Source organism: Dipodomys spectabilis, unplaced genomic scaffold (genome assembly GCF_019054845.1).
Source record: "Dipodomys spectabilis isolate Male_0828 unplaced genomic scaffold, ASM1905484v1 ptg000373l, whole genome shotgun sequence".
NCBI classification, from domain to species: Eukaryota; Metazoa; Chordata; class Mammalia; order Rodentia; family Heteromyidae; genus Dipodomys; species Dipodomys spectabilis.
The window spans coordinates 830,908-845,979 of record NW_024871050.1 but is presented as its reverse complement, the minus strand read 5'-3'; the positions used below and the strand labels follow the sequence as shown (position 1 = coordinate 845,979).

Below are 15,072 nucleotides of genomic sequence, written 5' to 3'. Positions count from 1 at the left end.
CATGCTTCAATTGTAATATAGTATTACAAAAACTGTCAAGTAAATTGGGTGGGTCTCATACATGGGTCACCAGGCCAGTTATTTTCAATAAACCTATTAGTTATCTTTAAAAGATAACCAGTCAAAAGTCCCATTTGAAGGATAGAAGACAGACCTTTCTGGGGGCTAGGGGCTCACGCCTATAATCCTAGCTACTCAGATGGCTGAGATCTGAAGATTTTGGTTCAGAGCCAGCCCAGGCAGAAAAGTCTATAAGACTATTATCTCCAATAAACTACTCAGAAAAAGTCAGAAGTGGGGCTGTGGCTCAAGTGGTAGAGCACTAACCTTGAGCACAAGGAGGCTCAGGGATAGCACTCAGGCCATTAGTTCAAGCCCCAAGACTGACCAAAAAAAAAAAAAAAAGACCTTTCTCAACAAGATAGATCTGCGGTAGCAATTGCAGACAAAAGTCAAGTCCTGGGTGGGTGGGCATCTCCCACCCCAACCTGATCACTGAAGTAGCTTATGCCACAAAAGTATGAAATCAGGTAATCCACAAGCTAGCCATGTGAAAATGCAGCAGGATGAATACAGCAGGCAATGGAATGATCAGTGAATGATTCAGCTTTTCCTTCCTAAGGGCACCACCCCACATGGGGGCATGGAGAACCTACTGCCATGTTCCTGATCTGTTGCCCAGCCAGGGTTCGTAGGTGTTTCAGCAGAGCGCGGTACGTCTGTGTCTTCTCCTCTGGGAGCTTGGTGACCACGTCGGCTAGGATGTTCTTCACCTGTGCCAGGCTGAGGCCTGCACCCAGAGTCAGTCCTGAAAGCAAGACAGCTCTGGCGATATTCTGTAAACTTGGCCAAGAAGAGGGCAAGTGGGGAAGGCAGGCAGGCCAAGGGCAGTGCGCAACATCACCTTTCTCTCTCATAGATGTTTTATTTTCTGATTATTAAGGTAATACTCATTGCAGACCAGCTCATAAATGTGGGAAAGGAGGGGCAAAGGACAACAATAATGTGGGATTTGGCAAACACATAAAAACCATGAAAGCTGCTTTTCTGTTTTACCCAGACACTGCTCCATCACCAGATGCTGTGTGGTCCACCTTCGGCCTGCTCTCTCACTCTCTGCTCATACCAGGTGATGCCTGCAGACCTTTGTATCTCCATTCCCACCGTCTCTACCTGGCATCTCCCATCTTCCCTTTGATCTCAGCTGGGAGAAAGCTTCCCAAGTTCCTAGAAGGTTGGATCACCCTGCTATCTGCTCCTTTGACGTCAAGTACCTCGCCTGTATGCAGGAGAGGTCACAACTGCAATTTTGTGTGTTATTTGTATGACCATCAAATTATAAGTATCACGAAGGCAGGCTCTGGGCTTTTTATTTCCAACCATCACATCTTCCGTACCTTGTACTACACTTGTTTCCTTGTCTGACTTCAAGCCTTCTCCATCTGGAGGCTGAGAATGAATTCCACACCTCCACCATCATGCCTTCCTTAGTACTCCCTTCTCCATATTTCCACTCACTCATATCTGGTTCCAGGTGATTAGCACCAAATCATTCTCTAATTGAGCCACAACACCAAGCAATACTGTGAGTAAATGCTGACCTTTGACACACCATCATCCACTAAACAAAGGTTTATTACAACTACTGTGGTTATGAGCACAGACAAGTTCGCCTCTACAGAAAGTTAATGCTCAACAGGGGAAGATGGCCATAACCAGACAAATGAACAAATGATACAATTGCAGCTATGAAGAGCCAAAGCCTGGAACTTGGGTGAGTATGAGAACAGGTGCTCGCAAGCATCTGGCATTGTCGTTGTGGTGATGGTACGGAACTGCCAGACCAGAAGTCATGCCTGGGAAATAAAAAAAACTGAATCTCTTCTTAGCAAATTACCTTTCTTTGTCTTTCTGTTTCACTTTGTATTGCAGCCATGAGCTTATTGTTAGAAAGCGTTGCAAATAATTCACCATGGCTTAAGCTTCTAAGAACTTTATGGCCTGTTGGGCAGCACACCAATGTTTTAGATTCTGTTCAGGGAACATACACTCAGCAGAGGGCGCTCACACATTAATGTTGGGATGTTGGCTAGAGAGGGTTCTCTGTTGTACTTCCTGGAGGGAGCTGAGACCATTTGAGAAAAAAGGCTTGATTTTCATCAGGCAAATAAGGTTCTATTTTATTAGCCTAATAGACTACCTAAGCTATGTATCTCCTCTCAAGAATCCAAAGATTCTTTTATTATCTTTTTTAATCTAGGGAGCAGTTGACTGCTGCTCATCTACCTCCTATGGCTTTTCATATTGCGCTGTAAAATCAGGATATAAACCTGTTTGGTCTGTCTTAATGAGGCTATGATCTACTATTGAACAGAGGTCGCTGCCCTTTGAGATTACAAAACAGTATTTATTTAGCCCCAAAGCATGTTGATGACAAGATGATCAAGTTCTATATCAAATAAAGATTCTGAGAAAATGAGTTGATTCTTCAAAAGTCAGAATTGTGAAGGTGACTTGGTCCTGAAACCACAGGTAAAATCATCAATCAGTATTAATAGATTGTGTGTGTGAGCGTGTATATGTGTGTGTCTGTATGTGTGTGCCTGTGTGTTTCTGTGTCTGTGTCTGTGTGGGTCTGTATGTATATGTCAGCCTTTGTGTGTGTGTGTGTGTGGTTTCCCAATACCACCAGTCCTCTTACAGGATTTAAGATGATGAGTTGAAAGTGGGAATCTAAGCCGGGAGCTGGTGGCTCACGCCTGTAATCCTACCTATTCAGGGGGCTAAGATATGAGGATCACAGTTCAAAGCCAGCCCGGGCAAGAAAGTTCTTGAGACTCTTATCCCCAATAAACCACTAGAAAACTGGAAGTGGCACTGTGGCTCAAGCATTAGAGGGCTCGCCTTCAGCTGAAGAGCTGAGGGACAGCGCCCAAGCCCAGAGTTCAAGCCCCACAACCGACCCTCCCCACAAAAACAACAACAACAACAAGAAAAAAAACTGTAACCAGCCAGGTGCCAGTGGCTCATGCCTGTAATCCTAGCTACTCAAGAGACTGGGATCTGAGGATCACAGCTCAAAGTCAGCCTGAGGAAGAAAAGTCTGTCAGACTCTTATCTCCAATAAAATGCTTTTTAAAAAAAACAAACCAAAACTTAAAAACATAGCTGTGGCTCAAGTGGTAGAGCATTAGCCTTGAACAGGTTTTCTTGAGCAAGCTATCCAGAAATCACCTGTGTATCATCAAATTGCTACCAAATGGCCATTATCCTTAGACTTCGATCAATTACTGTGTTGTATTTTATCTCTTAATCTTTTGCATAAATGGTCGTTTGATGGAGTTAAAAGAAGAAGAAGAAGCTCAGTGACTCAGGGGCAGTGCCCAGGTCCTGAGTTCAAGTCCCAGGACAAAAACCATAACAAACAAAAGCATTGAGTTCTAAATTGTATTGTGTGTGTGTGTGTGTGTGTGTATGTGTGTGTGTGTGTGTGTGTGTGTGTGTGTGTGTGTGTTGATGGTGGATTTATGGATTTATGCTCCTTCTTGTCTCGTAGCTTTGGGACAGTCATTGAAATTGGATCTGCCTAGTTGGAGAAGGAATAGACCATCTGCCAGTGAATATGCTTGTGAGGGAAGATACAGCTTAGAGATAGCTGGATGGCTGGACCTGAAAGCATTTGTTGAATGCCAGATCTGTGCAGAAAACTGAGTCTCTAAAGAGGATGTATGGTCTTTAATGGGATTTTCTGTATTTAGAGGATATTCTTTGAAAAAATATCTATGTGGCTCAGTCTAACAGTGCCAAATATGATTTGGCAAAATGAAATAGCTTTTGTTTCCTTTAAGCAAATGGTTTATAACACACAGACCTTATTGTAACAAATAGAGAACACACCTTCTTTTGTCTTTGATATTGTCAACAATTCTGAGATCCTTGCAGGGGAGATGATAATTGGATAGAAAACACCTTTGAACTTCATGTCAGGTCCTAAGAAAGGGAGAACAATTATGATTAGCAGGAAAGAAGCCAACTAGATTTTATTTTTTTTAAAAAAGCTAGGCAAAGGAAGGTTACCTTTTTCCTTAGTAACTTCCCACATATTGGGACTTACTAATCATTTTTTGATTTTTGTCTCTAGAGACATCTGTTTTACTTGAAGAAACAGAAAATTTAACCCCAGAAAAACCCAATTACATTCTACAGTGGGAATGACAGGCCAGACTACTCATTAGGTGCCAGAGAAATTACATGATAAACTGGCCACTCACTTGAGAAAGAGTGAGGTGGGGATTTGAATTATGTGGTAAGGATTTTGATGTGTAAATAGATGCCACAGCTTCTACCCCAGTTCAGGAATTTAGGTTTCCATATGGAAGTAGAGTGGGAGTCTGCTACTCACCGAGAGCAGTGTTCCCCATTACAAGAGGAGCATTGGGGTACTCTGTTTTTAGTTCCAGGAGGTCTCTCAGCGTTCCTGGGATAATCCAGGTAATCCTCTCCCCATGAAATGTCAGAATTTTCTTTTGAGGATTCTCTAACATCCTCTGCAGTATTTAAATTGAGACATAATATTATATCAGTGACAAAACACATCGATTTCACTACAGACCACCAAACTCAAATGAACAGCACCTGCTATAACTAAAACAAGACACTTGTACAATGTTGACCTAGTCAACTTATAATTAAATCCCCCTGAATTGTATATGTCTCTTCTCATCTCTTACAACTTAATCAATCAACGTGCATTTCAATTAAATATTAACATAGAAATAAACAGGAAATAAAGATGCATCAGGAATGAGATTTCTAATGTCAAATAAGTATTGACAAATAATGATAGAATATCCATGGAAAATGAACTATTTTGTGTCTGACAGCTGTGTGCTATTTCTTATCAGGTTAAGTGTGTAGCAAATGCTATTACATATGCTGAAAACACAGAAGACCCATGTTCTAATTCCAGCCAAGTCACTAAGTTGCCAGATGAAAATTCTGGAAAATGTTTGAACCTTGCTAGGTCTGGCATACTTTAGTTGAAAATTGGAGTTTTAGCTAGATGACTTAGAAAGGTCTTTTGGCTCTCAGAGATCACTGAAGCATGTGATTAGGAAATACAGTAAAAAAACATAGAATGTCCAATTTATCAAAGCCAGCGGGACCTTTTTCTCACAGATTTTACTGTTTACTAAACAAGATTGAAAGATTTCAGAAGTACAGTTTACACGTGGGACTTAATCAGCAAAAATAGCTAATGGACAGAACTTCTTTATATTTTTCTCTAATCAGTTCCTCTAAAATCAATGACTGTGGTAGGTAGCCACAGATATAAACAAGAATGAAATAAATATTTATGAGGGTAATTTAGAAATATTGACCATACTTAGTAGAGCAGCCTTTTCACCTCCTTTACTTCTTTTCTTTCTTCCTTTCCCTCCCTCTCCCTTGCTGTTTCTCCCTCTCCCTAGCTCCCTCTCTCCCTACCTCCTACTCTTGCTCCCTCCCCTCCCTCTCTCTTCCCCTCCCTTCCTTCCTTCCTTCCTTCCTTCTTTACTTCCTTCCTTCCTTCCTTCCTTCCTTCCTTCCTTCCTTCCTTCCTTCCTTCCTTCCTTCCTTCCTTCCTCCTTCCCTTCCTTCCTTCCTTCCTTTATTTTTGTGCCAGTTCTGAGGCTTAAACTCAGGGCCAAGGCTGAGCTTTGTTTGGTCAAGAATAGCACTCTTACCACTTGATCCACAGCTCTAGTTCTGCATTTTTATAGGTAGTTTATTGGAGATAAGAGTCCCACAAACTTTCCTTTCTGGGCTGGCTTTGAATTGAGAGTCTCAGATCTCAGCCTCCTGAGTAGCTAGGGTTACAGGCCTGAGCCACTGGTGCCTGGTGTCTTCTGTGGTTTTGTTTGACGTCTGTGCTCTCCATTTTGATTCATTCAGGGATCATTTAACACGCTAATACTTTTTTATGTCTCAAATTTTTTCCTATTCCACTAAAGCTACTTAGAGTTGTTACCATATAGGGTGGTCAGGAAAGAATACGACATTTGAGGGAAACCCCTGATATTTAGGTACTCTTTCATGTAAGCTAATCTGGGAAATATAAGTCTAGTTTTACAGGAATGAAAAAGACACTTCCCAAATTGGGAGAGTAACCTGGTCAAGGTGCCACAGATGGTTAATGTGAACAGGACAATGAATCAAGGGCTCAAGGTTCCTTGCCTGGAGTTCTCTGAAAGTGAAATTCTGGCATGCATCTGGAGATGCATGACTAAGCAATTTCTACTGGCTAATAATAAACAAGAGAACTATTTCTTAAGCAAGAACAGAATTGCTTAATGTGTTTGAAATTCACTTCAAAAGCATCTTTGCTATTGTAAAAACTATTTTGCTCTCTGTGGGAGCATCCAAAGGGAAAATATTTTGGTAGAATTTCTAGGGTTCTGTAGACTGAGTGATTTCAATGTTGAACAGAAGTCAAGGCAAAGGCTGCTGGAATAAACAGAAACTAAAGGTAGCTTGGCTAAAATGCACATTTCATTTTCCATAAAGATTCAGTAAAGGTTACATTAGGTCATGAGAAATGGAAGACCTTGAGAATGGGTGAACTCTGATTAATAAAATAATTCATGTATTTTCATTAGGTGAGGATAGCACTTCTCAAAATACAGCCCAAGAATTTCTGGAGGCCCCTGAAATCCTTTTTAGGAATCCCAAGGTCAAAGCTATTTTATGAGTCTAAGAGTGGAGTTTTACAAAGGCTACACAATACAACCAGAGGAAATCAGAAGCAGATATCTGAATCTTGCTGCCTTCTCTTATGCCAGTGTTGAAGAGCTTTACAAAATCTAAAACAGTGCCACTTTTCCATTGATTTTTCTTTGGAAAAATACAGTTACTATTCATGAACATATGCCATTTATTCTAATGAGCTTATTTTATTTATAAAGAAATAAGTAAATGCAGGCTGGACGTGGAAGCCCTTTTATATAATCCCAGCTATTTAGGAGGATTGTGGTTGGAGGTTAGACCAAACAAAAAGTTACTGAGCCTGCCATCTCAACAAACTAAGTGGTTGTTGAGGTTCACATTAGTAATCCTAGGTATGCTGTAGGCACAAATAGATTGATCAAGGTGGAGGGTAACCTGGGAAAAATGCAAGATGCTAGTAAAAAAAAAAAAAGGTCTGGGGTGTGGCTCAAGAAGTGGAACACCTGCGTAGCAAAGCACAAGGGTGCTGAGTTCAAAGCCTAGTATCGCACAAAAAAGAAAAGAGAAAAAGAAAGGAATAAAAATTTCATTTATTTATATTTTTTTGCAGTTTTAATTTCAAATACTGCAAGCATCAATGGATATAACCCACATGAACAAAGCTCTTTAGGGCTAGTATAAATTTTAAGGTATAAAGGGCTCTGAGAATCTCAAGATTCTCTGGATGAGCCAACAGTGTCAGAACCAGCTTTCAGCCTTTCCCTCACAGAGTGAGCCAAAGGCAGTCCTGGGGCACATGGAAACCCTACACCGGGTAGGCAGAGTTCATGGGATCAAAGAACAGTGGGTCATGTTGTCTTCATTCCAAGCCAGAGTGACTCCGAGGGAGGCCTAGAGGAATTGTTTTGTTTTATTTTTAAAAGATCAATGTTTAACCTGTGCTGGCTGATAGAGAACAAGAGACTGGGAGCTTGGAGCTGCCCTGCTGACTTTAGTGTATGTCCTGAACTTTCCTGGGAACTTAATAAAGATACTTGGGCCACGGGAAGGGAGAGAATGAAGAAAGGGGAGATACTGGTCAAGATGCATTGTACTTGTAAGCTGACATACTGAGTGGTAACCCCTTTGTACAACTACTTAAATTAAAAAAAAATAAATGCCTTGTATAGTACACACACACACACACACACACACACACATACACACTTGTGCCAGAATGATCATGTGACATGCTGCCTTGACATTGAGGTTAGGAAAGACCAGGGGCCTTCTGAGTCTACCTGAGACAGAGTCTTCAAAAACCATGTCCCATAGCTCTCTGAGAGTGACAGTAATGCACAGTTACGCATGGAGGCAAAGGGTGGCAGAAGCCTGACAGTACTTGAGGAGCCCCTCCATCCCCCCCCACCCCCGCAAGTGCACTAAGGCAAGGAGAAGGCCAGGAGAAAGAGAACAAACCATTAGCTCAGGAGGGAATATAAGCTCTTGAGTTGGATCCAATGGTTGAAATTCTTCTTTCTCATACAATTTGGCACAGACCTTAAGAAAGAAAATTGTGTTTTAGTCTTTGAAAAAAAAAACAGAGACAAAGATCAATAAGCATCTTGGTGCTTGGTAACTTTTCAGTATTGAGTATCCCCTCTTTGAAAGGCTTAGACTGGGGCCTGGGGATCAAAACAATGAGATAGGCCAGTCCTTTGGTTCCACCCTGGCTGGCAAAGCCTGGAGAAGGCTGGGCCAGGAAGCAGAAAGAAAGTGGCAACTATGCGCTTGACCCCGGGACCAGCTGGAGAGCTAATTACCCTGAGTGGCAGCAGAAGCCAAATGCCCTGGAGTGGCGCAAAGAGCAAGTTCCCTGGCTCCACAGACCAGGATCTGTGAAAGCTCCTGAAAGATGGAGACACAGACGCCTAAGGGAGGCTATTCATGGAGTGCAGAAAGAGGTCAGGCAAATTCCCTTGAACCCAGGGGAGAAGCAAATAGGAGGAGGGGGAGATGGGACATATGGACCACGGGAAGCCTTTCAAGCAGGCTTTAGCTCTGACATGGCATTTGGGAGCCAGCAGGACCCACTCAGCATTTTGGAGCCAGCGTTTCTGGGAAATAATTTTTTCTGTAGTCTACAGTTGTTTCCAATTCCAGGCCTGCAGACTGACTGCCTCTGCCTGCTGGGAGGTTTGTAAAAGCTCAGAGCGAGTCCTAGGCCACTTTCCAGGAGGATCTAATTCAGAAAAAGCAAGAGAAGAATCTCAATCAAAAGTTTTAGAAGCTTTATAAATAACGTGTGTGTGTGTGTGTGTGTGTGTGTGTGTGTGTGTGTGCAAATCCTGGGCAATGTTCTTAGCTTTTTCACTCGAGTGGCAAGCTGCCACTTGAGCCGCAGTTCCATTTTTTTTCACTTTTTTGCTGATTAATTAGAGATTAGAATCTCATGGACTTTCCTGCCTGGGCTGGTTCTGAACCGTGATCCTCACATCTCAGCCTCCTAAGTAGCTAGGATTATAGACATGAGCCACTGACACCCAATTTATAAGTAATTTTGGGAGATTTTTGGAACTGTGCCCTGAGTTGGGTTGGAGGAGGAACTCACAATCAATTTCAGATAAAAGAATAGAAGAAGAAAAGGATTTGGGACTCATTTATGGAGATGTTATCTTGAGTCTCAGGAACAAGAAAGGATTAGGGGAGGCAAGCGCAGAAGAGCTTGGCTAGAAAGGAGACAGGAAAGAAGACAGAGAGAGGCAGGCCACAGCAAGCTGTCTCTATGGGAAAAGCTGTGTCACAGATGAAAGACAGATTCAACCCATGCTAGTTTACATGGGGAACTTACAGGACAGCACATCTCAGCTCAGAACAAAACAAGGCTTTCTAACATGTCTGCCCCAGGACTACCAAGGCCAGTTCTGACCACAGTTCTAGGAAGTTTTGCCCCTGTATTTACCAGATCTCACAGGAATCCAATGTGTCAGAAAAAGTAGCTGAAGAATCAACAATATGGTAGCAATGGCTTGAAGAATTATGCCAAGCAATCCATCAGCTCTTCCATAACATCATTTTTTAGAAACTGAATCTGAGAAATCAGAGGCCTGCCACACCCTCAGTTGCATTTCTATGGGTGTCAGAAACACTGAATGGGGGGTCAAGGAGCCCATTCCCACATTTCTGCTGGGCTTCAGATCACTGAGGTCCCATTCTGGTTCCCTCTTCCCATGTCACCCCCAGAGGCAAAGACCACTCCGGTCCTGAACTCCACAGGCTTTTGAGCATTATATCTCAGAGTTCTCTGCTCCAAAGGCCCCCAAGGCACTCTATGTGGGCCTATGTTCCTCTCCTCTCAGAGAGGAAACGTGCCTGGGCTTCAGCCAAGGGGTGGGTGATTGTGGAATGGAGGGCATTCAGACATGTAAGCTGGGTGTGAATCTGTGATTCCAGCCATGTAGGACAGAGCTAGGTAAGAAGAGGAAAGAACTGGAATAATCTACTTGTATTCTTGCTTTGTGCCTGTAAATGTCAGGGGCAGGCCTGGCCTTTCTGTCACTCCAGGAAAGTATCTTTGGTAGCTACTATGTAAACCAGTCTTTCAAGTTTTTACTTTTTCTTCACCCTTTAAACTAGGAATCAAACCAACCTGGATGTGTTTTTGCTGAGATTACAATATCATCCATAAGATTTTAATACATTTTTCATCTATGTGCATTTACTAAAAAAAAACAAAACCTCTAGCTGGGTGACTCATGCCTGTAATTCTAGCACTTGGGAGGCTGAGAACAGGAGCATTGTGGTTTGAGGCCAGCTTGGGCAGAAAAGTTTGGGAAATCCATTCTCTACCCATAGCTGGGTGAGGTGGTATGCACTGGGCATCCTAAGCCTTATGGGACACTGAAAGGTGAGATTAGGAGGACTGTGATACCAGGTAAGTCCAGGGAGAAATGTTCATTAGATTCCATGTACATGGAGGTGCCTTTGATCTCGAGCAACCTAAGGGATGCCTAAGTCAGAGTTGAGGTTCATGAAAAACAGAGCTGGAGGCATAGATTAGCAGTATTGTGCCAGCCTAGCAAACATGAGTCTCTGAGCTCAAGCCCTACTACCACAAGAAAAAGAAAAGAAAACAAGAAAATCAGGTCTAGCTACTGAAAATTTTATACAAATAAGTAACATTTCTTAATAACATAACTGTACAAGGATAACCACCATTAGTTTTTATATCTATATATAGAGATACATGTCTTTCTATATATCCGTCCTTTATTCTCACTCGGTATATATGTGTTTATATTATATATATTGATAACATTTTTCAATTTGTACCTACATAACAAAGTTACATAGTGTAATTACGCCATGATACATTAGGCAATCCCGCACTGTTAAAACATTCAGGTCATCTTTAATTGTCATTACTATAAAAGCATTTTGACCAATACCTCCATATAATGAAGATTTCCCCTACTTCTGATTATGCTCCCAGAGTAGATTTCTGGCAGTGGCATTGTTGGGTCAAAGAGTGTGTATATAGAAACATTTAAATTCTTAATACTAATTCTATTGCCTTGGTGAGCTATCATTGCCAATTTGACTAATCAGATGCTTCTGAACCTTAGTCATTAGGACATTGGTACATGTTTAGCAGTAGACTTGGGACTTCATGTACATGATCTATGTCTATCATTTATTCTTTCCAAATCTAAAACTTCTGGGATTATTATCCCAATTAGATTGAAGAAAACCATGCCCTTTTGTTCTAAATGAATTATCACCATGCTGGTACCATCTCTGAGAAATTATTATTTCCTGAAGGCCCAGGTCAGGTCAGGGGATCCTTTGCTTCTACAAAAACCTGGGTAGAGAGTAAAGGCAACGGGAAGAAAGAAGTGGAAAGCCTGGGAGAAAGACAACTGTTTTTTTAGAACCCCTGAGCTTTTGAAACCAGCCCCTTGTTAGCTGGATGGGAAGGACTGAGACCAAATATGAGCTGGAGGTAAATAAAAGAGGAAAGGAAAAGAAAGACTTACATTGGATTTGTTCTCAGGTTTATTTTCTTTTTGATCCAAGCAACATCTCCCTTTTTCATTCATTTGGCAGCAAGATGAACTCTATAAAAGAAAAGAAGGATGGAAAAATCAGAGAATCATAGCGTTGTGAAATAACAGAAAAGAGAAGGAAGAGGATTTGATATGCTAGGACATCGATGTTTACCCTTTCCAAATCATGTTGAAATGTAGTTGCCAATGTAACAATTAGGAGTCAGGGTCTCTAAGAGGTCTCTATCCTCACCAATGGACCAATGCCATTATAACTGGAGTGAATTGCTACCTAAAGGACAAGTTAGGTCTCCTTTTGCCTCTCCCTTATGGTCTCTTTTTCTTCCACCATTGAATGCTTTCTACAATGCTGTGATGAAGCCAGAAGGCTCTCACTGGATGCGCTCCATGATGAACTTCCCAGAATCTGGAACTGTGAACCAATACATGTCTGTTTATTATTAATTACCCAGACTATGGTATTCTGTTATAGTAACATACAATGGACTAAAGATATGTTGAAAAAAGAGACAGAACCAACCCTGAGGTTGGACTTGTAGCTTAGGTGGTAGAGCCCCAGCCAATGAGCCAAAGAAAGTATCAGTTTGAGTCCTGGTCTTGGACCAAAAATGAAAGATATGATGAGCGTGGTAGTAAATATATTAATTGTGGCTTCTGTTTTGTTAAGCTTTCATCATCTTCCCAGTATGATGCTTTATGCTTTGCAGACATGATATAGTTTTAATTCTTGTAGTCAGAATCTTATTTTACAGATAAGACACTGATATTGAACAGCTGGTTTTATGTTCAGAGAGGACAGGCATTCATTTGATTAGCAGTTAGCTCAAGGGAGCTAATATAGGTAAAAGAGGGAAGAAAAAAGGCTCACATTGGATTTGTTCTCAGACTTGTTTGGGATTAGGCCTCACTTCAGAATTCTTCCTGCTTCCCAGTCCAAGAGCCCTGCACTTAACACTGGCCCATTTTTTTTTTTATCTCTGTGCTCATCTGACTCAGTGACTAAGATCATTAGAATGAATTAAATCATGTTTAAACTCTTCAGGAAATGGAAAATAAAGTATAGGTGACAATGGAAGCTACTTAGAGTCTGTACCTTTAAAGCAGTGAATGAGTGAGTGAATGACTTGAGAAGGAATCAGCAAACAAATGAATACAGTATTTTCCATTGGTTTTATTTCTCCAGTTCAGATAGGTGGTAGTAGTAACATTTGTTAAGTTTTCCACAGAGTGATAAATGTTTTACATGCTAACATGACCACTTTGCTCATGTGGCTCTCTAGTTTCCATCTTTCATCTTTGATTTGGTCATTTTTGCATGTCCCCTTTTGTCACCAACTTAAGTTGTTCTCACATTTCCATTTCTTTTAAAGAATCCAAGACTTCATACATCTCTGGATATATTATTTCTGTAGTTTATGAAGTATATCTTTATAAGAAAACGATTTGATTTTTTATTATGGAAGGTTTCATATAGTCTTTCTTTGATATTTGCTATAACAGGGCTTTGGGGGAGAGGGGCGGGGGGAAGAAAGTAGAAGAGAGTAGTATAATAAAAGCAAAATTGGTTTATGTCCCAAGTTCACAGGGATCTTGAAATTCTTCTGACTTCCCACATAGCTTTCATTATTCATAATGAGTCCCTTTTGACTATGCTTGGCTTTATCCTATGAAGTGGCTTAGGCTGGGACTATAGAAAGTCTCAGGATGATGCTAGTCAATGGAAACACCAAGTGATCAGAGAGCTAGAACTTTCAGTCCTACCTACCTTCATCTGGGCAGATAGGGGCTAGAGATGGAATTCAATCTATTGAGATGGAATTCTTGCAAAAGAGGTTGAAGAGATTTGAGTTGGTGACTGTATCAGTATGCTGATCTACCTCAACTCCAAGACTCTGGACCCTTCTGGACCTTACTCTATACAGATCTTCATCCGTTTCCTTTATAGTAGTCTTCAGAATAAGCCAGCAAACTTAAGATTATTTCTTGAGTTCTATGAGCCATTGTAACAAATTATGGAACCCGAGGCAGGGGGTGAGGGGACTCCTGATTTGTTGTTGGTAGGTGAGACATACAGGAGGCTGGCACTTGCAACTGATGGATGGAGACAAGGGAAATCATGTGAGATCGAAACTTCAACTTGTGGGCTGTGACACTAACTCCAGGTGGTCAATGTTGTAATTGGCTTAAATTGTAAGACACCCTGATGGTGTCCAGAGAGTTGGGGAATTGCTAGGTGTGGAATAAGCCACATATCTGGTGTTAAAAGTGTTCTGTTGGAATGTGGGAAAACACTGTGTATCTTGAGTGAAGGGACTTCAGAGGGCATGGGTAGGGGGAGGGTTAAGGCTGATGCTCTGTGCAAGTTGCTTGGTGGAGATTGATTCCAAGTAATGTGAAAGATGGAAATGGCTTCTCTGCTCTTCCCCATCAACCACCAGCGTATTAATCAGAGGGAAGCACATTCAGAAAGAACATAGCATTTATTTGCTGAAAATGTTCCACTTTGGCTATGATTCAACAAAATGTGCTTGCTGAAGTGACAGTATGAGAAATAACTTTTCCTGTTTTTTTTTTTTCCCTATAATAAAGTAAGATGTTAGGAGGATTGGTCTAATCTATTTTCACTTAGAGTGTGCTATTTTATAAACTCTGCCTTCAAAAAATCTATTACAGGGCTGCTACCTGTCTACATGTCTGAAAAAAAAGCCCTAGTTATATTTACCAAGATGAGCAAAATGGCAGACCTTTCTCCTTGATGGGCCAGCACTATGCTTTTCTTTGAAACCAATTGAGGGGGACACACAGAACGGGGGCTAATGCTTTGCTACTAAACTAGAACTGCTGGCTCAGCAGTTGCTAGTTACTTTATACTCACGGAAATAAAACTTTTCCCACTCTCCACAATGGGTCTGTATCCAGTACAGCGACATAAATTGCCTGGGTGGAAAGAAATAGAGTGTTTCAAATGAAACCCAATTTCTCTACATTTGAAATGTCTGCCTCATTCATCCTAGCTCTCATTCACTGCTCCCTCACACTGCCCCCACCCCCAGTCATGTAAATCTCACATGTACACGGACATAAGGTCATCAGATGTTATTTCTGATACATTTCTGGGGTGTACTCTTTATTTGGGAGTGCTGGTATGGAGGGTTGAATTCAGGTCATGAGCTCCTGAGGTCTAGCTTGGGCACTGTACCTCTTGAGTCACACCTCTACTTCTAGGTTTGTGCTGTTCAATTGGAGAAAAGAATCTCATGTATTTTTCTGCCTGAGCTAGCTTTGAACCTTGATCCTCAGATCTCAGCCTTCTGAGTAGCAA

General features: G+C 41.4%; 1 protein-coding gene across 3 annotated transcripts in view; it reads right to left on the bottom strand.

Annotated features, from left to right (window-relative positions):
• LOC122096444 (aldehyde oxidase 3-like) overlaps window positions 1-15,072 on the bottom strand; it is a 102,812-nt gene that overhangs the window by 76,260 nt on the left and 11,480 nt on the right. For all 3 annotated transcript variants that reach the window (XR_006145301.1, XM_042666999.1, XM_042667001.1), the window contains exons 6-11: window positions 14,626-14,687; window positions 11,721-11,801; window positions 8,164-8,244; window positions 4,403-4,547; window positions 3,898-3,990; window positions 657-808 (exon numbers count right to left, since the gene is read on the bottom strand). Coding sequence is in view for 2 of the 3 variants with exons in the window: in XM_042666999.1 (XP_042522933.1) it covers window positions 657-808; window positions 3,898-3,990; window positions 4,403-4,547; window positions 8,164-8,244; window positions 11,721-11,801; window positions 14,626-14,687 (614 nt within the window). In the remaining variant the exon portion in view is untranslated. The remainder of the gene's footprint in view (window positions 1-656; window positions 809-3,897; window positions 3,991-4,402; window positions 4,548-8,163; window positions 8,245-11,720; window positions 11,802-14,625; window positions 14,688-15,072) is intronic.